Source organism: Haemorhous mexicanus, chromosome 13 (genome assembly GCF_027477595.1).
Source record: "Haemorhous mexicanus isolate bHaeMex1 chromosome 13, bHaeMex1.pri, whole genome shotgun sequence".
NCBI classification, from domain to species: domain Eukaryota; kingdom Metazoa; phylum Chordata; class Aves; order Passeriformes; family Fringillidae; genus Haemorhous; species Haemorhous mexicanus.
In genome coordinates, this window is record NC_082353.1 from 11751196 (window position 1) to 11773144 (window position 21949).

Genomic DNA, 21949 nt, shown 5'->3' on the forward strand with positions numbered 1-21949 from the left:
TATCTAACCACGCAAGATAATAGAAATAGCTTATTTGTATCTTTTATAGCAGTAAACCTGCAGCCAACATCAGGAAGACTGTTTGGAGATTCAAGAGAAAATTCTCAGCCCTTCATTATTTGAGAAGCAAAGGTCTGATATGCAACAGCACTAAACCCTTGGCTGTATCTGCAACTGTGTGGCTGCAGCCACAGAAGAGTGCACGGATCAGTGACCATCCCTGAAGATGTCGATGAACAATGCACCAAACGTATTCTTGGATCCAAACGCAAATCGGTTTCAAGTTAACATAATTAATGAAGACCATGACAACAATGAAATAACCCAAGAGGATGTGGGCTCTGACCCACCACATTATGAAGAAACATCTTTTACTGATGAAACACATAACAGACTAAGAATCAGTTACAGACCAGGAAAAAGAGAATTATATGACAATTTCCGTCAAAATGGGGAGAAAACAGAAGCTAGCTTACATCCCTCTGATACTCACAGCAAAATGTATTATCTACAAACTTTTGGCCATAACACAATGGACCCAGTTCCCAAAATTGATTATTATAGAAACACTGGCAGCGTCAGTGGGAATAAGCTCAACAGACCAAGCTTATTAGAAATTCATGAACAACTGGCAAAGGTAAGTGAAAAGGAAAGATATAATTTTTCTTTATTCCATTTCCAGACTGTTAATTCTGTTTATTAATAAGAGAAAGTCCTTAAATTCATGGACCTTGCCCAAGAGAAGAAGTACAAGTAACTAACCATATTTCCTTTGGTAGTTGCAGTTTGTTCTCTGCTCTGTACCCTGCTGAAAGAAAAGATTTTTATTAAAAGGTACTTGATAAGCAGAAAACCATACCTTAATCTTGTCTAAAAGTATGGATCTACCAAATCTCTTCTGTTTCACATAAGAGTTAGGATGGCAGACAGTGAATGTAAATTCATACTTTAACCAAGCTACACAATTCACACTTATTCTAAACTTGAATTTTACATCAATGCATACTAATTTTGACAGATTCCTCCATTTTACTAATTAACCAATATAAGCATTATTTTAAAAAATTATGTGAAACAAATGCAATTTCAGTTAATCTGCTATCCAGAGCATTACCTGCTCCTGTGACAAACCCAAACAGCAAGAAGGAATCAAGAACAAGGAATAGCAGACAACACTTCTCAGGTGCTGATTCAGTGAAAAAATTTGAGGTTTATGTGCACTTATCAGGGCAGGGCTGGAAAGAGAAACATCACTGCTATAGTTAAACTGAGACTAAAAGTGTCAATATGCAGCAAAACCTCCTGTTCTTTTTTTGAGTTAGACCATTGTGAAATGAGAGAACTTGAGAGAAAACAAGCTCTCATCCCCATTCTGCTCAGTTCTTCACACTTCTGAGGTCTGAATAATTTGGACAAGCTTCTGGTTTTTGAATGCTTGTCCAGATCTTGTTCAGACTTCTGTTCTCTGGCAATTCCTCTTTCCTATGGAAGGTTAATACAAAGTAATGAAATCAAGAAAAAATATAGCCATTAGTAAATTAGGACCTGATCTTTAGGATCCTATTAGGGGAGCTTCCTAGTTTTGGCCTGACTTACTCAAATTAAGTTGTCCATAGACCTGTGTAAAATGGCTTAAAAGGACAAAAATTTCCAAAGATGAAAACAAAGCAGATACAAAAAGAGAAACACAGTAATTTAGTATCCCTACTCATTTGCAGATGTACAAACTGCTACTGAAAGGACTTAACACATTTCCACGCTCAGAAGAAATATCCTCTTATAGAAATAATTTACTTCAATAGTGGCCAGATAGGAGTAAAACTTTATATTGGCTTTGAACATAATACTGAATGAACATGTCCTGAAAATCAGCACATTAAAGGATTTTCAGTTTTTATGGTAACCAAAAAATTTCTACTGTTGTATCTCTTAGTGGCTTATATATTTTAAACAAAAGATAAATTTTTGGGTTTTTTTTTTTAAGACTTTCACTTAAAGATGATTAAAAAGAAGGCAGATTACATCACAGAATAAAATGAAGAGAAAATTGTTTCACATCTTGGGACTGTTAAAAAAAAAGAGAAAGAAGAATAATCCAACTTAGAGATTTTCAGACTTTTTCCAGTATCCAGCATCCATCATACAGAAAGGTAATCTTATGCCTTTCAAAATAGGAAGGTGAATTTCATAGGTAATGGGATTTTTCTTACACTGGCAACCTGCTGTGCCCTTTTGTGGGTTGTGGCCCTGGTCTGGGAGCACAACCACAGCTCTGGAACAAACGATGCCCCATTAGCATGGCTGGAGCCCATTCCTGCCTGTCCCATGATCTCACTTGGTGACCTTGGACAAATCATTTCTGTCTGCAGAGCTTTTGCTGCAGAATAAACAAGCACGAGGTCACCAAAGAGGAGCTTAGTAGGAAAGGGAACTGAGATGTCTGAGAAGGCAGAGCTCCTCTCAGGAGGCACAGGCTGTGTGTACACTGGATGGGGCTCCAGTCCCCAGCAAGGAGGGAGGAGGTGCCACACTGAGCATGGACAGGAGTTACAGTAATAGCCCAAGGTGCACTTCTGAAGCAGATGCTTTATTCCTTTTTTATTCAACCACTAAAATCTGGGTTTACCACACCATACCCCAAGGCAATCCCACCCCCCTTGCCCTTGATTTGAAACTCAAGTTTTTGAAGACAACTGTTCTGTCAGAGCCCATTGCAAGATTCTGATAAGAAGTGGCATATGTTTGACTTCAGATTGCTAAACATCACATAAGCATTCCCATTGTGCTTTGATGATGGGCTTAACATCAGAAGATAAATATTAATATTTAATACATTTTTAATATGTAATTTTTCAAATGTCAGAATGTAAAACAGGCTGAAAGGAACTTCAAATATCTACTTTCCACACTGCTGGAGTCAAATGTGTGTCATTTTTGCAAGATGTGTCAGTTTTTGCACACATTAAACCAATTAAATCCCTAAAAAATAGTCTGAGTGCTATTTCACAGCTGATGGCTGGTGATAATTACTTGGGCTTAATATTTACCCTACATAAAAAATAATCTAACCTTTCTTCCTCTTGGCTATTCTCCACACTTGTTATGGAGATTTGATGAGCTCATCATCTTTAGCCCCAGGAGAGATGAAGACTAAGCCATTCTGAAACAAGGAAAGGAAAATGTTTGGGTTAGTTTTTTGGGGGTTTTTTAAGGCAGTAAACTTTTTATTTTAGTAGCTTTTCAAAATGTTCTGTCACTTTTATTCCACATCCTTAATGCATGAGTAGCACAGGTACAGCTGCTTGGTAAATAACCAATCATTCACTAAAGCACACCAATTTAAAATGCATTTATGGAAGGTTTAAGGCCATAATTTATGATAATGGCATAGAGAGCACAAATTAATTCAAACTACAGAGGAAACAACTTGTTTCAAGTACAAAGACCAAGTCCTTTTAATTTTTTTGTCTTTGAAATTCTAACCGCTGTAGCAAAAGCCTGTCCTATTATTCTGCTAATCTTCCTTCACTGATTTCAATCATTTACTGTATTTTGAGCAAACACAGACATTATTATTTCAGGGTAAGAATTGTCAAAATTATCTAAGTATCTCAAAGGAGCTCAAAGTCACAGGCTTTCAACAGATCTTGTATTCCCACTTTTCTTTGGGCCAGCAGGGCAATAGGCACCAAGCTTAGCCCTCATCAAAACATATTATCCAGTCACTTATTTTTCATTTGTGAGCACAGTCTGGGATTTACTATGTCAAAGGCATTCTAAAACCTTACATAATTTTGGCTGAAGCCCCCCTCCTTGAGGGGCAACTCCAAACATTAGTATAATAGGCATATACAGCTGGTCTTTATGTCTGTTTTGGGTTTGTGTATTTGGCTATTTTTAAATTTATGGACAAAATATAGAAACAACCTTAAAGTTAAACAAGATTTAAAATCTCATGTTTTACAGAATCACAAATGTCTTTTCTCCCTGACCTCCTAAGTTAATCTGGAAATATCTTCATCACCCTCCAAAGCCTAAAAGCATCTTGATTCCTCTCCAGGAGTGGTACCCACTCCTTATTCTCTGCCAGACTATGGCAACGTGCAGGGTCCTTCCTGAAGGCCTTTGAGGAGGACCCAGAAAAATCAGGCAATTGCTAACCTAATGCCAATTCCTCGCAGAAACGGTGGAAGCTTGGAATAAAAAAAAATCAAATTAAATTAAAAGACAATTACAATGAGTACAAATCTCAGCACCATGACTAACTCCTGTTCAAGCCACAAGAAACATATCATATAACATATCAAAGATTCTGGGGCAAGAGAGCTGAAGAGATAAAATACACATTTATGTCTGTAACTGATGTGAACAATGCTACTCACTCTGGCTGCACCATAAATATGGCAATTCCTAATCCTATTACTATGGTAGCACCAGTTGTGGCCAAGCCACAGAAAAGATCATTCAATTTCTACATTTCACTGGCATTTCTAATTGTTTTCAGGAATATGTTACCCACGTGCTGCTGCAGTTATGTTTGTAGTTCATTCACTAGGAAACACTAGACTTCATCACAGAACTTAACCAAGCTGCACTCAGTTAGGTCTCTTTTCACTTGCAATTATCCCCATTTCTACACATAGCATTATTCATCAATTGGTGCAAGAGCATGCAGAGGCCAACCACAAGACCCTCATTATGTAAGACACTCTACTAACATGTCAACACAACATAGATGTGGAATAGCTTGCAATAAAAACAGGTTAGTATCAGCTTATGCAGTAATGTATTTAGTATGCTTAAGTGATTCTTTCATCTCCTCCCCTCGTTAGCAAGCCCACCTGCTGATACCTGGTGTGAGCAGAACATTGCTCTCTACTCCAGTGACTGTAAAACACAATCTTTGGAATTCTTTTCTATTATGTCTCCCTCATGCAGCCAGGTGTCCTCTGCCTGGCCCAAAAAATGTATTTGTCTTCTGTGTGATCCTCCAGAACATTGCTGTGAGCACTGGCTCCGTCGAGAGAGTGGCGAATGGAGAAAGCAGCGCTGGAGATGAGACAGCAGACAGCAAGGAAGAAGAAAACAAAACAGGATTTGTCAAGTTCGGATGGGTGAAGGGTGTGCTGGTGAGAAATGTACCTGCATTTCTAAAAAAACAATTAAAAGAAAATATAATCAGTTCCGGTACACTTAAGTCTTTGAAGTATTAAGAGAGGGAGACAGAGTTCAGGGATGTTTGGGGTAAAATGCACTTTATCACCCTTCTGTTTAAACATTACTTTCAACCTTGAACTAATGCAGTAATTTTTCTTTAAAACCTAGGTAAGATGCATGCTTAATATTTGGGGTGTGATGCTCTTTATTCGACTTTCCTGGATTGTAGGTCAAGCAGGAATTGGTATGTATCTTATTTAATATCATTTTCAACAGTGAAAGGGATAAAGAGGATAAACTATACATGATCATGATTAATATATAATCTGAGATGTGCATTTGCATGTTGAACTAAATAATGTTTTCAAATGCTTGCCAGGGTAAAAGACATTAATCCTCCAAACTATTGGAATTTTCCAGACTCACAGCCAAATTACTGCTTAGAGGCATAGATCTGTTAACTATGCATATGATCATCACATTTGAATATTTCTGAGCTTTAGTGAAATTTGTATTTAGATCCTGTAACAGATGTAAACTTTATGACTCGGGCCAATTTCTAATATGTGCGTACAGAGTTAACCTTTAAGAGTTCACACTTTGCTTATCTGTGAAACCCAAACCTTGTCATCTACATATTATAAACAACACTTCTTCACATTTCTCTGCCAAGATGAAAACAGAACTAGAAGGAGGTCTCATCTCATCAGGATTTTGTTATTTTTAACTACAGAACAGCACTTGATACTAGTGTACTAGGAAAGACTGAATTTTAAAAACACTGCTACAGCTTTCATATAAATGCAATAAGTACATTTCATTGTGTGCTGTATCTTTGCTTCTTCATTGTGCAATTTAATTAATCCAAATTCCAGATCCCTGGGACACTGTGCCCCAAGGCCTCCATCCAGCATATTGCAGTGTCCAGCAAGAGAGGGAAGAGCTCCCAGCACTGCAAGAGCAGCTCAGCAAGGTGCAATGTCCCACAGCTGGGTACTACAGCCCCCTTTTCAGAGCTACTGCTCTGGGGAAGCACAGAAACCTGAGCTGCCATGGCCCTCTGTGATCCTGATCATAGAATTAGAGCAATGGGACCCTGATCTTTGACTGGCACCCAGGTGTTATAAAAAACAGCAAAGGCAGAATGTCAAGTAGTCCAGTTTGAAGGATCACAGAATGGAAATATTCAGTTATATTAAGGGGTGTCAGTTCTGCTGGACTTGGATAAAAGTCAGTGCTCAAAATCGGACTGACTATAACTATCATTTATGTCCTTGTCAATGGAAGTGAAATGAAACATCTCCAAAATTTTGCATGGTTCAAGTCTCATTTCCAATAAAAAGCAGTAACTTCATAGAAGTTTCACATGAGCAAGAGTGAGCTTTTAATAAAAAAATAACAATGAAATACCTATTAAGAAAAAAATCACGAACATACAGAGACACAAATAGGAAAAGAAAAAACAACCCAGCAATAAAAGATCCAGAAGTAAGCGGAAGAACTTTACTACTTCAGCCGTGCTCCATGCATGGCTCCAGCACTGTGCCTGACAAAAGGGTGCTTTCTGATTTTATGATGCATACCAAATGAGCACATACAGCCCAGGGCACTCATAACTATATGCCTTGCCATGAAAATTCTGCATCTTGATATTGCCAAGACTTTGCTCTAGGGTTTCATGCAAAATTAGTTTTTAAGGGCAGTTTAGTAACTTATTGAGATCATCAAGAAGTATTACTTTGTTTTGAGGTGTGAGAATAGCCATGGGCAAGAGTAATTCATTTTGGAACAACTTACTTAGGAGCCATATGCCTGATTTTCAATCTAAACTTTAATCAGATTTTAACATTAATTTGCACCAACATCAGTTACAACTTTCCTGCTTTCATTTTTAATTTTACCATTTTAACTCATTGATAAACAGGCTCTTCTTTCTTACGGTTTATTGCTCTGCTGTTGCTTTTTTAAATTGCATGTGTTATGCAAGGGGGTTACTTTTACTTTTGAAAATGAGATGTCAAATTCCATTTGAATAATTTCTCAATGCATTTTTGGAATGCCTTATAAGCAATAAGCTTTAAGTCCCCAGCCAAGCTGCTTAAGGAGAACAGTGATGGAAGCTCATCATCACCAAGGCTCAGGGATTTCACCGGGTACTGCTACTAACATGGAAATTAAATGAGACAGTTAAACCACCATCTGGGCACCATTTACATCCCCATCATTAGAGGGCCAAAGAGAGACAACCCAATTATTTCCATACCCTCATAGGCTGTCTTGGGTAAAAGCTCTTACAGGGGGAAAAAATGGGATGCTGCAAGGTTCTCTGGCTATCATCGCTAGGAGAAAAACAGGAAAGAATAGTTCTGACAAGATTCCAGGTCCAAAACTAGTCTGCTATTTCCACCTAATATCTGGGGATGCTCTGAAATCTGTATTTGTACCTGTACATCGAATGGTTAGACAAAGGCAGGGAAATGCCTTTAGGCTACCTGGAAATCTGGCTCCAAATACTAAAATTATGTTAGATTACATTATATTACAATGATGTTTTGGTTGAGTCACTTCATTTTATGCACTGTTCTTCTTAATGCTAAAATATTTTTTAAAGAATTATCATTAAAGCCTTCCCATGAAGATGTTACTATCAGATTAGCAAAATAGCTGACCCTATATATCACATACATGTTAACAACATGAATTGTGAAATGCAATAGAACATCCTTGAAAAGTATTCTTAGGATGCACATACATTTAGCAAATAATTTTAAAACTGCTTTGAGAATTATGTGTCTAACTTACTCAATTTAAGAGTTAGCAGCTCTTAAATTCAGTCCACTTCTCAGACACACAATTTGCACGGTTGAACAATATCCTTCAAAGCACATCCTGCTCAATGGTAGCTGACCAAAAGGAATGACCATTTGGAATTTTTTTATACAGACCTGCACATAAAACACTTGCATGACTAGTTATAGTAAGAGTTCAGAAATCAGTAAGATAAACATGATTTATTAGAGGCTCAAGTCACTTTAAATATCCTACACTATGTTATATATCATTTATGGCTCAGACATTACATTGCTTTATCCTAAAAGATTGTGATAACATGGCTGTAATTTAAGCAGCAAAGAACATTAATTCAGAGACTGGATATCTATAACCATCCAGTATGAACTGAACTCAGGAATCCGATCTGTAAGTCAGATGGTAGAAATACAGCAGATAAATCAATAAGTTTGTAGCACTTCTAACTCAATGTCAATTGCAGGATCTAAGTTTCAATTTGGATGAGCCCTGGCCAATAAATACAGGTACAAGCAATGTATATTCTCCAGTTCCACACTGAATGCCTATGTACCCTATGGAAACAAGACAGTTATTGCATAAGCCTTAGCAAGTTCAGATAAAACTAAGAACTGCTTCCATCCTTGGCACCAAACTCTAATTCTTTACTTTTTTCTCCTGGTTTTCTCCCTGCCTTCTCATAGACAGAAACAAGAATAAAAGCAATAAAGTTGAGAGAACAATATTGTATTATTTCTTCCCCTGTCTTGAAACAAAAAGGAGATCTGGAACTACAGAGACCAACTCCTCTAGGTAGTGCCAGAAATGTGACAGCAATGGCTGCAATTGTACCTTGGGAGGTGCAGTTTGTACAGGTTTTATTGGGCAGGTAGTCTAGCCCCAGAACACGTAATCCATAGAGGATCTTTTGTGGGATCTTTATCCATGGAGGTTTACAAGAGCCAGCTAGCCAAGGTCATCACTGATTTCATCCTGTGTTGGCAGTAGTTCTGCTGTAACTGGGAGGTTGAGCTACAGGCCTTCTGAAATCACTTCAAACCAAGGTTTCTATGTTTCTAAATTACACAAAGCACATCCTGCTCATAGTTTCTAGCAGTTTCACAAAGTTAGCAGAAACCTAGCCATATAGCCAAAGACTGGAAACATTATCAGATTTCAGTCTTACACTGAAACCCAGTTACCTATAACTAATCACCTATCACTGATATTTTGATATTTGATTATCATCATGCTATCAGCTAAAAAAAAGGATATTCTAAGTTCTTTATATGATTATACATTACAGGTCACCTATTAAAGTAAATGGCATCTAAAAAGCAGTATTTTCATTTTCAAGTGTTTGTTTTGTGTTAGAGTAAAACTACTTTTTGCAGGGAAAGAGGCAGAGAGCAGAGAGTGGAAAAGCCCAGCATTTGATAGCTTAGCAAGTGAGGATGTAGAAGGCTCCCACTCAGGTCTTGTCCCCTCTGCCTGACAGACTCCTTGTCCCCATGCACTGTGAATCTACACAGTCTTCCTCCGATTGATTCAACATTTCATTAACTGTTGAAAGACAACAGCATTGTCACAAGAGCTCTTGTTCATGTGCCTCTCTCTTAATTTAAACAGCCAGGATATGTGTTAAAGGTAGATATAAGCACCAATGTCAAGGGATGCCTGTTTGTTTCCTCCATCCTTTGGAAATCATAAGAATTCCTGGACAGGGTACTCCTATCAGAAAGAATCACTGCTGGAAGATGGATGGGAATAATTTACTATGGTGACACAGACTTCATGAAAATGTTCTGCAAGCTGCAAGTGGTCCACAAACCATCTTTTCAGTTTACTGCTCTGATTCTGGCCTGAAAATTCAATTTAAAGAAAGAATGATTTGTAGGAAACATGGAACATGAGTAAAATATTTTATCTTCTTATTACTGACAGGTCTTGGAGTAATCATAATTCTTCTCGCCACGATGGTAACCTCAATTACTGGGTTGTCAACTTCTGCAATAGCAACTAATGGGTTTGTCCGTGGAGGTAAAAATCTTAGGGTTACTGATGCTTTCAAGCCCCAGAAGGTATTTATGTATTATTTTTGTATGAGACAAACCAGAGGGACCATAAACCAAAGGGCACAGCTAGTGGAACTGGAAGGTAACCATTCTTGCCACCTCTTATCACAATTTCAGACGTGTTTGAGCTGTCACTTCTAATAAAGCACGGCTTTCAGTTCAGTCTGAGAAGTACATTTCAGATGTTCCTGCCAACTGCTGAGCAAGGGATGGTTCTGGCTTTTCATGGAATTCTTTCACCTTTCAGCCGGTCTTTCCTATTTAGAGCATTCCAGGTTGGACATTCTTCAACAAACTGAGCATGAGACATCTCTTCCTGTCATTTTGAAGACTGATGCAGATCAGTGGATATCTTCAGTTTAATGCCTTCTTTATAACACTCCTTAAATTTCAGCCCCTCCTTGGAAGATGGGTAAATAATTCGGCCATAAAAGTCCATGTCAGGTATTTTGTGAAACAAAGTTTTGGTGCATTTCAGAGCCTTTAAGTTTTAACTGGTCTGGTCTAAGCCTTGTGGAAAATGGAAAGTTCTTACTACGTCCCTAAAGCAGAACAGGTACTGGAATACATTTGCATATACTTTCTTTTTCGGATCTTTCAGGTCTTGGAATCATAGTTATTGCTCTGAGTGTAGTAGTAACAACATTGACAGGTATCTCCATGTCTGCCATTTGCACTAATGGAGTAGTAAGAGGAGGTAAGTGAATATGATCTCATGAATATGATCTTCTCTGCAGATTTGAATTAGAAGAATAAATGGAATTGAGATAACTGTGTTATAAGCAAAGAAAATATGTATATTTGCAGTGATTTCTCCCAGTGGATCAACAGCAAATGGAAATGTGCATAGACTTAATGCAAAAAACATTAAAGATTCACTGTATCACTATGATGCAAGAACTTAAACAATGTACCACAGAATGTCACCTCCCATGTTAACATTGGGATAGACCCGTGTAAGTTAGAACTTACTTAGTGAAGTTAGTTACCTTCACTTTTTGGAAGTGAAGTTCTCTCTCCTTTATGTTACTGTATCATGCATCATGAAAAATTATAACAAGGTCCAGTTTTGCATGCTAATATGCACTGAAAAGATTTCTGGAATAGAAAGGCATACTGAAAAGTCTGAAGGCAGAACCAGTAGAAGCACATTGCTTTTCTGCAGAGTCCCCTATTTACATAGGGCAAAGATTGATTATATTTGTGAGATAAAAAGCACAGATTTCTCCAGTAACAGTTATGTTAGGGGAGGAAAAAAGTGCAAAAGCTGAGTGTTCAGTTGTGCTGAAATAACAATCATTTCTGTCTGCAGGTGGAGCATACTATCTTATCTCAAGAAGTCTGGGCCCAGAGTTTGGTGGATCTATCGGCCTTATCTTTGCGTTTGCGAATGCAGTGGCAGTTGCCATGTATGTAGTTGGATTTGCTGAAACTGTTGTAGAACTTCTTAAGGTAAATATAGATGTTTCATGTACAAAACTGGCTCAGTTTTGTTTTCTGTGGCTTTTCTTTTTTTCCAGGTGGGTGGTGAGGGTGGTGTTTGTTTTACATAATGTATTTGCATAAGTAGTGATATGTTTTAGTTAAGGCTTGAGGGGCATCTTTAGCAGGGAAGAAGCTGGTCTGTCCAAATATGCCACAGAATGCTTCTTCACTAATTTCTACCTTTTGAATATATTTCATACATTTCTTGACAAGACTCTCAAAATCAGAATAGGAACAGACATCCCATTATCCAGAAAACCCCAACTGCAAAAAGCCAGCGGGAACATGACATACCAACACTCGGTCTCACAAAGCTCTGAAACTTCTGACAGCTCACTGCTTTCTATTTCACCTTGTTACTTGATCCCACCAGCTGGTTCTCATAACATTTCTAACCACTTTCAGGAGAGTGATACACTGATGGTAGATGAGTCCAACGACATCAGAATCATAGGGACCATCACTGTGGTGTGTCTTCTCGGCATCTCTGTTGCTGGAATGGAATGGGAAGCAAAGGTAAACTTTTAAAATAATATAAAAGCAAGTAGTATATTAACCTGCTGTACAGCATTAGTGTGTGAGGAATGCTATTCAACAGATGTAATTTTCAAAAGCACTCAGTTTCAGTTTATGCTTAATCTTTCTAAAAGCAATAGCAGTTTAATCATTACATTCAATGAAAGCACAATTACTCTAAACTCTTCCTTGAACATACATTTAAAAGCAAAGAGGAAGTTTGCATTTTGCAGACAACTTATTATATTCATTTTTATAATTCATGGCATCACTTAGAGCCTTGGCTATGTGCCCCTTTTGTCCGTATTTTTGATGCAGCTTGATAGAATAAACAGTAGCAAAAACAATATATGGTTTTATCACTGTACTCTCTCAAGCCCTGCTCAGCAGAAGAGCTCTATTTGTTACCCATTCTTTAATCTCTAATGATTTCTGCTATTCCTTCACCTGTGAAAAAGGTCAGAATGCAAATTCAAATGGAAATACTTGAGAGTGGAATACAGCTATTGAAATCAGGTTCAACAGTACCCTTGTTTTTGTTGTGATGGAGACTATAACAACTTGCAAAAGAGATAAGAAAACAATTTGATATTATAAGCTTTGAAGTGACAACCCCCTGCAACTATAAAAAATTATAACAATATAGAAATGCTTTATACTTGATAACTAATGCATTTGCTGTTCCATTTTGCCTTTTCTTGTAAGGAAGCTAACCTAAAATTAAATTATAACTCTATAATTCATTACCCCCTTAGTAAAAAGCATCTGCTGTTGTCATTAGCTGATTCAGCTATCTTGAGTCCTGGTATTTTCAAAAACTATAGAAATTAATAACCTGTATAGGAAACAGATACAGATAACTTACTATATAGCCATCTCCACAGCAACAAAGTTTAAACTACAGGAGAATCTCTTTGTTTCTATTAATAGGCTCAAGTTATTCTTCTAATTGTTCTCCTTGTTGCCATTGTAAATTTCTTTATTGGCACAGTCATTCCTACCAGCACTGAAAAGAAGGCAAGAGGCTTTTTTAATTACCAAGGTAAGCGACCTTGCTATCTGTCATAAAATTATGTTTGTATTCTTTTGACTTAATAGTAAGCTAAGGATTCCACTGAAAAATGTCACAAGATCAGAATCTTCTGCCCAGCTTTAAGTGAGCTTGCAAACAAAGAGAATGGATTTCATCTCTGATTTTGAGTCTGTCTCTGCTGCTGCAGCTGACAGCACAGTAAGATGCAGCTTGAGTCATTTATACAGCAGTAGAGCACAGACAAACTTTAACACAGAGCTAAGAGCAAGTGCTGCAGTGACACTTGTGTCACTTCAGCAAGGATCTGTAGCTCTGAGATGCAGACAAGCACATCCTTCTGGGGAGCAGACTAAGGAAATCAAATTCACTTTGCTTGTGATGTGAGACAGATTCAAACTGAGTTGAGCAGATGTGAAAGACTGGCTAACTTACCTCCTTCATTAAGTAACTTTGGAATCAAATCCTGTTGTTATATTTCATTTTCACTATATTTGCAGCATCAATATTTGCAGAAAACTTTGGACCAGATTTCAGAAGTGGAGAAGGATTTTTTTCGGTGTTTGCCATATTTTTCCCAGCTGCCACCGGCATTCTTGCAGGAGCCAATATCTCAGGAGATCTGAAAGTATGTATTTCATGAACTTCATAATACTACCCATAGGTTGAAAAAAATAACAAGAAAACCAATCATGAATCAACACTCTATTCAGTTTTAAATCATGCCTTAATCTGGAAAGCAAAGCTCTCTCTTTTAAGTACCTGCTTTATTATTTAAAAACATCAATTCACAAATTCTCTCATAATGCATTATGGGTATTTAGAGAAATTACTGTAGCTAGATTTGGGTTGCTATATAATTTAAAAACATATTTCAATAATCTGTAATAATATATCATTACTGGTCCATTAGCAGCACATGCTTTAAGAGAAATTACATGTGTATCTCCTTGAGCTCATCATTTGTAAAGATCAGTCCAAACATCATCCCGAAAAGCACACCTGGAAAGCTCATGTTTGTACTCACAAGACTCAGTGGAGACCAGCTTTTTGTATTCAGGGTCATAGCAAGGGCAGAGCAAACAGAGCAATTAAAGAAAGCAAGAATGTCCCAGTCCCAAGTCAGTATTGCTGCTCAAAGGAAAAGCTGCAAGCTTGCAGCTGTGACCAAAAACAGAGTCTGAAGAGAAAGGTAAAGGAGGTCCAAGGATGCCCAGTTGTCTTGCTGTGGCCATTCTCTTCTTTCAGTTTACCAGTTTTAGGAGATGGAATTTCTAGTATCTAAACATAAAGATAAATTAGAGACAGGAATTTAGTTTTGAGTGCTCTTCAGTTTTCCTGACAAAAACACTCAAAAAAACAACCAAAATAAATAAAGAAAAAAAGTCACCAACAAGATATGACTCACAGCTTGATAACCCCAGCATGTCAAATGAAGTTATTTGGCCTTATCCTATAAATCCATTGCCTGGCAGACCTTAAAGAATTCAACCAAAGGTCTTCTATTTCTGTACTGGTACAGCAGTCACAAGTGCACCAGATCCTACTACCCCTGAGAGCCAATTCTCTTTCCCTTCCCCATCCTGAGCTGCATGCCTCAGCTCCTTTGTTTTCAGAGGACTGCTTTTCAAGCCAAGCACAGAGAAAATACGTAGAACCTGAGCCACTGATAGCGTCAATGAGTTTCCATTTTTAATTAAAAAGCCAAAAATCATTGTACTTCAGCCCAGTGAGACTGCACCAGCCTCACACAATCTCCATCCTTTTATCAAACAAAAATAATGCTTTTGCCATATATGGTGTTCTGTCTGCATGGCAGACTCCCAAAGCAGCAGCACTTCTTTCATCAGCTGTTTGAAACAGTCTGAGCAGACCTAGGGAAGCAGTTCTCCCATTGGATCTCTGCAGTTGTTTCAGTCTCACAATAAGTGGACTTCTGTAACCAAGTCCTCCAGGCAGCAGATTCCCCACTGAGCATGTTTAGATGCATTAGACAAGTCTAATTAAATTAACCAGCCTCTCCAGAATCTAAAACACAAGTTAAGGGGTGTTTAAAAAGTGTAAAATTTACCAATCAAACTTTCTTTAGAATTTGCTGCAGCCACTACACACTCAAGTTGTGTCCTACTCCAGATCCTGCTTATAGGGACAGCTTCCTATTGACTTCATAAGATGTAATGTTAGAGTTTAGGACACCCACAAGATTCCACAAAAACTTACCTAAAAATTCCACAAAAAATTACCTAAAACATGCACAGCAGAACTGCATAAGGTCACCGTGCTCTGAGTGCAAAGGTTCTTATGCAGCAGAAGTGACTCCACAATTATTTTCCAGCTCAATAAATCCTTACCTCATTTAAAAATTATATTAAATACTAATCCAGTTAGACAATTCATGTATGCCTCCCAATAAACTCCAAATTTGTGTTTTGGTTTTTTACCCTGCAACAAGAATAGTTAAAGAGAGTCTGTGACTTCAAATGCATTCAACAAAGCTTTGATTTGAAAACACCATGCTAAACCAACTTAAGGAGAAAATTCATAAAAAATTCTTCCTACCATAAACAAACACCCTAAATTGTAAGGTTATCTAGCATTAAAAATCCCTTTAAAATGTACAGTGCAGATCTTTGGACTCTTACTTATGGTTGCATTATCAAAGCTGATGCTGTTGTGAGCCAGTCTGTAAGCATTATAACCCAGCCTCATTAAATTATCTAAATTAAGTCAATACAGTGAAAGAAAGTAGCTGTTTTGAAGACCCAACTAACAATTACTGGTTACAAAGCACAGAAGTACTGTATTCTGTACAGGGTGACTACATCTATCTTACCAATTAACCAAAAATGGTCCCATCTTGTCATCCACAAGGGTCTGATGGTTCAGTAACTATTTACCCACTACATCATTAAACATTAAGATAAAGCCAATTGCAATGTAAAGAGTTTGGAGCTCAAGAAATGCAGACCTCAGGACACTTCTGTTGCTATAAATGTGACCTCTGCTCCTGCAGAATGTCCTTCCTGTGTGCAGGGTAGGAGTGCTGCACCACAGGAGCACTGCTGTGTCCGCATGATGGGACCAGAAATGTTGGCTCAGGTCAGCGTGATAAAAATCTGCTCTCTGGGGTATCTTCACACCACAGTGTGGCAGAACTCCCAGCATGCAAATGCAATCAGGCTGCAGCACACAACTCACAGTGTTTCCTGTGTCACTGCTTTGTTTAAGGACCCACAAAGTGCCATACCCCAGGGAACAATGCTGGCCATTCTGATCACCACAATTGCTTACATTGCTGTTGCAATATGTGCAGGTAAGTACAGAAGCTCTGCTTCACTTGTTTAGTTAAGTTTGAAAGCTTGGCATGCAAATGAATGATTAGCCTCACTGCTTTTTCATGCCATGGATTTATTATTTAGAGAGACAGTAGTTTTGATTTTACCCTATGTCAAAACAATGGTTTAAAAAAAGCAGCAATCAGTGGAAACACAAGTCCCCATTCAGCAGCTGGACCTTCAGGTAGCTTGTATGGTTATTTTTGCATAAGTGACAAAGACCACCAGCATATAGTATCCATGAGCATAATAAAGATCAAAGGAACCTCTGATCAATCTGCTGATCTTTTGTTCCTGGTTGACATTGAAATTTCACATGGCTTCTGCTTGTCTTCTTACTGAACACTCATGATAATCACAGGAATGGGGTAACACACACATTTTGTACATTATATGTCAAAGACAGAAATCAGTTGCCAGTCTCAAAGGAACTACACAACTACATGTTCTACAGTAGTGAGGTAACAAAATGGGCAAGAGTGAAAAGGAGGCCTGTACTCAAAGCCATGACCTGTGTTGGAGGACTATGCAGTTAAATTCTCATTACAAGCATACAATAAATCTCTGACCAAGAAAAATAATTTTCCGTTTGTATTTAATACTATTTTAAGAAAGAGAGTTGTAAGCAACACTCTTTCTTATGAACAAATCCCTTAACATAACAAGAAAGCCATGCAGAGAACTCCCTTTTCTGGGAGATGACTCTCAAGTCTTCTAAACTTCTATGGTTCCTGGACTTCATGCATAAGGCAGAATACTTGACTCAAGCCTCAGCTCAGGTCTTTGCATTATTTGGATCAAATTTCCCCCTGTAATTAAAATTGAAGCTGTCGTTCTTCACTTCCTTTTATAAATTCACTTTATATTATAAATTGTTGTTGTTTATTTGAGAACATTGCTCTGCTCTCACAAGCAGTAGCTGTATTTCAGCTTCAGAGCTGTGCATATTTTTGTGTAATACTTCCTTTTTTATTTCTTTTTTCCATGTTTGCATGTTAGTTTCCTAAATAGCCAATGGGCATTTTGGGACTCTTTACGTTTTGGACAAATTTGAAGATATCATATGAACTTACATTTTGGACACTAAAGATATTGAGATGCACACTCCAACTTCACATGTTTCTTCTCATTTCTGGTGGTGTCCTGGTCTAGAGCAAATTTGGGAGGAAGCTTCCAAAGGAGTCCCTCCAGAAAGCTGATTTAAGCAGCCCCTCTTCCAACTGGTTCAGGAAAGGATTTCTCTGGAGAAAAGTGAAAAAAACCCTGCTTATTTAACAAGCAAAGTATTCACAAGCATAAAAACATGAATAATACATGGAGTGTATCTCAGCTCACTCAGTCTGCTATCAGTCCCTCCTGCACTGGAAATGCCATGCCCCAGGGCCTGGTGGGCCACAGGTGCAAGCTCCCGGTGTTTTTCTGGATTTTCAGTCCAGAGCAGGTTTGAACAGTTCCAAGAAAAAGAAAAGCCACAGTCTGGGGAACTTCTCTTCCTCAGCTAGCTAAGAGCTAACTAAAAGCAAAGGAGAGCTCTGTCCTGCTGTCCATGCTGCAGACAACACAAGTCTGTGAGAAGGAATGCAGTGAAGCAGATGCAGCTTCTGGAAACAAACTCTGCACTTCTCTCCCCCTTCACTCTCAGAGCCAGTCTTGAAGGTGCAGAACTTAATATCCAGCATAAACAGAACAGATGATTGGGGGTACAAGCATCATAAAGTCATCCTCGGACATAAGCAAAAAAACCCATAAATATCAAGAGACACAAAAAGAACATAGGTAATTCCTCCTCTTCGAAGTTTTTCTCATCATATTGGTATCAGTAGGGCTATGACAATCTAAACAGCTAAGGATCTGGATCTCTAAAGTAATTTGGTGCCCTTTTTACAGAGAAAAAAGGGTATGCCTAGACATAAAAGCCTCACTGATCTGTTTTCTCTGAATACTGGCACTTTTAAAAGTGGTAACAGGAAGACAAAAGACTTCTGAGTTAGTCAATTTATTGGTGACCACTGTCTGGGTCTCTAATCTTAGAAATAATTCTTATTAGTTAAGTGGCTGATTATTTTAAAGTAACAGAAGCAAATATTTGCTTACAGACACCATGAGAAACTCAGTCATAGTACATGAAAGTAAATCCCTGCCCAACAGAAAATGTTGCTCTTTGGGATGAATCTAAGGCTGTACAAAAAGCTTGCAGTTTAGGAGTCAAAGTGTGGCAAGAACATTCTTTCAACGTCACAAGGAAGCAAAATAACAATATATCATTTTTTCCACAGCCTCCTGTGTTGTAAGAGATGCTACTGGGAACGTCAATGATACAATTGTACCTGGAATGAGCTGCAATGGATCATCTGCCTGTGGCCTAGGCTATGATTTTTCCAGATGTGCAAGTCAGCCATGTGATTACGGGCTGATGAATAATTTTCAGGTTTTAGTGAGATAATATGTATTAGCATATAAGCATATATTAGCATCATAAGCAATACATGAATACATAAGTACAAACATGCAAAACTTATTTGCAGACAACTACAACAGGACAACCACTTTTATCTAAAAAAGTAAACTAGAGGAATGATGAAAGACAAAAATCCCCTGCATTGCATGTTTACCTTCACACTGCCCATCACTAGCCTTCCTAACACTCTGGTAAGGCCTTTATCTCCTCTTTTAACAAGTACCATGCAGCAGCATATGCTGTAACATCTTCAAACTGAAAGCCCAGACTTAACAGAGACCTCTGGAACTCCTGTTAGATGAGGAATTCACCTCACTGCTCTTGACACATGGATGTGATTTTACCTCAGGGGTGCTGTGGTCACAGTTAAAGGGTTGTGTCACAGTTCTGACAAAAACCAGAGTTCTGACTTCTTTTAAAAATGTATCCAAAAATAGAGCAAAAAATCAAGTGAGAAGTAATGGAGTCTTTCTCCTAGGCCAGAGACTGTCTGCCATTTTTATTCTTCAAAATAAAGCTTAGGCTAAGCATCAAAGTAAAGCAGTTCTGCAGCCTGACAACCACAGGTCCCAGATCTCTGTTCAGCCCCTGTGCTCCATGGCCAGTGAGAGGAATTCACCACCCACCTGCACATGCCTTTCAACAAGTCATTTGTAGCTTTTAAAGTCACTTGCTTTTTTCCCAGCTGGCTCTGCTAAATGACAGGGCTGGGTAACCACCTTGAAAGGGCTATGCTGTCTCTTTCATAGACTGCTTTCCCTTCCTTCCTTGATCATTTACCATCCTCACTCCCACCTCAGTTCAGCTGTCCACACTCAGGGCACCCCTTTAAAATCAGTAACCTCCCTACAGCCAGACAAATTTTCACTTCTTGCATTTATCCCTGCCAGACTAGAGCCATAAAATGGCTCTATGACTGCATCTGACAAGTCTTCAGTATGCACTGGTTTCTTCCCTGAAGTACTGCCCACACACCACCAATCACATCCATCCATCTTTTAGTTTCCTTGCCTGGTGCCTCTCAACAACCCTTTCACTGCAGTAGTCACCAAGGCCAGCCTAGCTCTCCTGGGAGGTCTGAGGGAGGCCTGACAGTGACCATCATTACTGTTTGCAGCACTGCAGCTCCATCAGGCATTTTCTCTCATTTTTAGCCATATTAAATAATCAAGGGAAAAAAAAAAACAAACAAAATAAAATAAAGTACCTCCAACCACATTTCATACACTGGGGCTTTTTCCTGCCATTTCCATTTTCTTGTCTGCTACAAGCTGACTATTTACTCATCAAGTAGAGGCTGTTACTTACAGCAATCAGTTAGTAAAGGCAGTGAGGAAATCTCAGAGTACTCATCTGCCCCAGCAGACAGCTGCATATTTGAATAAGAATTTGGCTTTGCCTCCATTGCTTTTAACTAAACCCAAAATAATAGTACAGTTTTTAGCAGATTAAATTTAGAACCATGAAAAGCAGAGACACATAGTGCAATTGAATGGGTTTTGTCATTAAAAAGTGCATCCAAATGTAAGCCTATTCTTTTTACCTTCATTTTTTTCCTAAAGGTGATGAGCATGGTGTCTGGCTTTGGTCCTCTCATCACAGCTGGCATCTTCTCAGCTACTCTGTCATCAGCTCTAGCATCTCTCGTCAGCGCACCCAAAGTTTTCCAGGTAAAATTAAACAATCCATTTCCTTATATCTGGTTTTACCTCAGAGACAAAGTTGAACTGTGTGCCAAATGTAATGTGTATTTAAGCAACATTGACACATGTGGCAGGAAGAGGCAGGGGAAACAATATGTAGAATGGTTTTCAGCAGAAAAAGACAAGTCTTATCATCATACAAGGGAGATAATGTTCCTTTGGTCAGAGCTCAGCTTTGCTGCAAGAGCACAGGATACTCATGTGCCTGTCATAAATAGCTTCAAGGGTACTTCCAGGACCACTTCTGTCTTCTTACAAAAAGCTACCCTGTAAGCTCAGGAGCCCTCAGATCCGTAAGATTCAGGTGCTGTCAGGTGTGCTCTTAACAGGCTGTCCAGAAGCTGTCTGGGCAGCAGCAACATGGACAGACAGAGCAGAGGGCATGTGAGAGATAAGCTGTACAAATCACATCAAGCCACTGATTTATGCTTCAACTTCTCCCAATTTAGACTCTATTTACTATTTAATTACCTTTTCATTTGAAGCACTGAATAAGCATTAAATGCCTGTGATTCTATTTCCCATGATATAATAACATAGTAGCACATTGTCTTATCACCTTATTTTAATGTTCACATGCCTCAGCAGTTGATGCACTTGAAGCATTGAAATTTAACTTCTGTTTAGCAAAAGCCTAGCAAGCTGCCACTCACAGACAGTGACTTCTGGTGCAAGAAAGTGCTGCTTAACAGAGTTATGTGCTGATTTTCTTACCAGGCTCTTTGCAAGGACAACGTCTACAAAGGGCTAGAATTCTTTGCCAAAGGATACGGAAAAAACAATGAGCCTATCAGGGGATATGTCCTCACTTTTGCAATCGCCATGGCCTTCATTTTGATTGGTTTGTATAATGTGACACAGCTGCTGTAGTGTCATGTTCTGAAACTACTCATACTATAATACAATCAGTGGCTGCCGTTTGGAAAATTTCCAGTGGGGTAAGCTCTGACATAAGCATACTCCACATCCTGGTGGCAGTTCCACTATTCCCAATGAAGGCAAAAAGAAAGCAGTAGGGATTCCAGTGACTTACCATCACCACCACAGCCTCATTCTCCTAGTGCAGAGTAGCTGCAACTCCTGTTCACTCTGCTGGAAGAGGGCAGTGCTCAGAACTGTATCACAAATAGCAAAGTCACAATCTTGAAAATGGTTTTCCAGTTTATATTGCACATGGCTCTGAGGTAATACTTGGGAAGCCTATTCTGCCTAAGTCTTTCCCACAGTCAGCTCCAAAGCAAATCCCAGTTTACCAGGACTGGTGAAAGAAAATCCCAGCTACTACACTTAGGGGTGCAGGGATTGTTATCAGTTTTTCTAAGATTTGAAATTCAAACTGTCTTATGCTAAGTAAATAGGATGGGTAGTAGAGAATTCAGATTCCCAATAAAACTGTAACTAAA

At 38.6% G+C, this 21949-nt stretch overlaps 1 protein-coding gene across 1 annotated transcript in view; it reads left to right on the top strand.

Annotated features, from left to right (window-relative positions):
- The first annotated feature begins 226 nt into the window (after nucleotides 1-226).
- Nucleotides 227-21949, top strand: part of SLC12A1 (solute carrier family 12 member 1) — a 44710-nt gene continuing 22987 nt past the window's right edge. Inside the window, exons 1-13 of the mRNA XM_059858375.1 lie at nucleotides 227-637; nucleotides 4995-5129; nucleotides 5326-5401; nucleotides 9889-9984; nucleotides 10621-10716; nucleotides 11332-11471; nucleotides 11910-12020; nucleotides 12951-13062; nucleotides 13551-13678; nucleotides 16279-16363; nucleotides 18662-18813; nucleotides 20406-20513; nucleotides 21264-21387. Of these exons, the coding sequence (XP_059714358.1) occupies nucleotides 227-637; nucleotides 4995-5129; nucleotides 5326-5401; nucleotides 9889-9984; nucleotides 10621-10716; nucleotides 11332-11471; nucleotides 11910-12020; nucleotides 12951-13062; nucleotides 13551-13678; nucleotides 16279-16363; nucleotides 18662-18813; nucleotides 20406-20513; nucleotides 21264-21387 (1774 nt within the window). The remainder of the gene's footprint in view (nucleotides 638-4994; nucleotides 5130-5325; nucleotides 5402-9888; nucleotides 9985-10620; nucleotides 10717-11331; nucleotides 11472-11909; nucleotides 12021-12950; nucleotides 13063-13550; nucleotides 13679-16278; nucleotides 16364-18661; nucleotides 18814-20405; nucleotides 20514-21263; nucleotides 21388-21949) is intronic.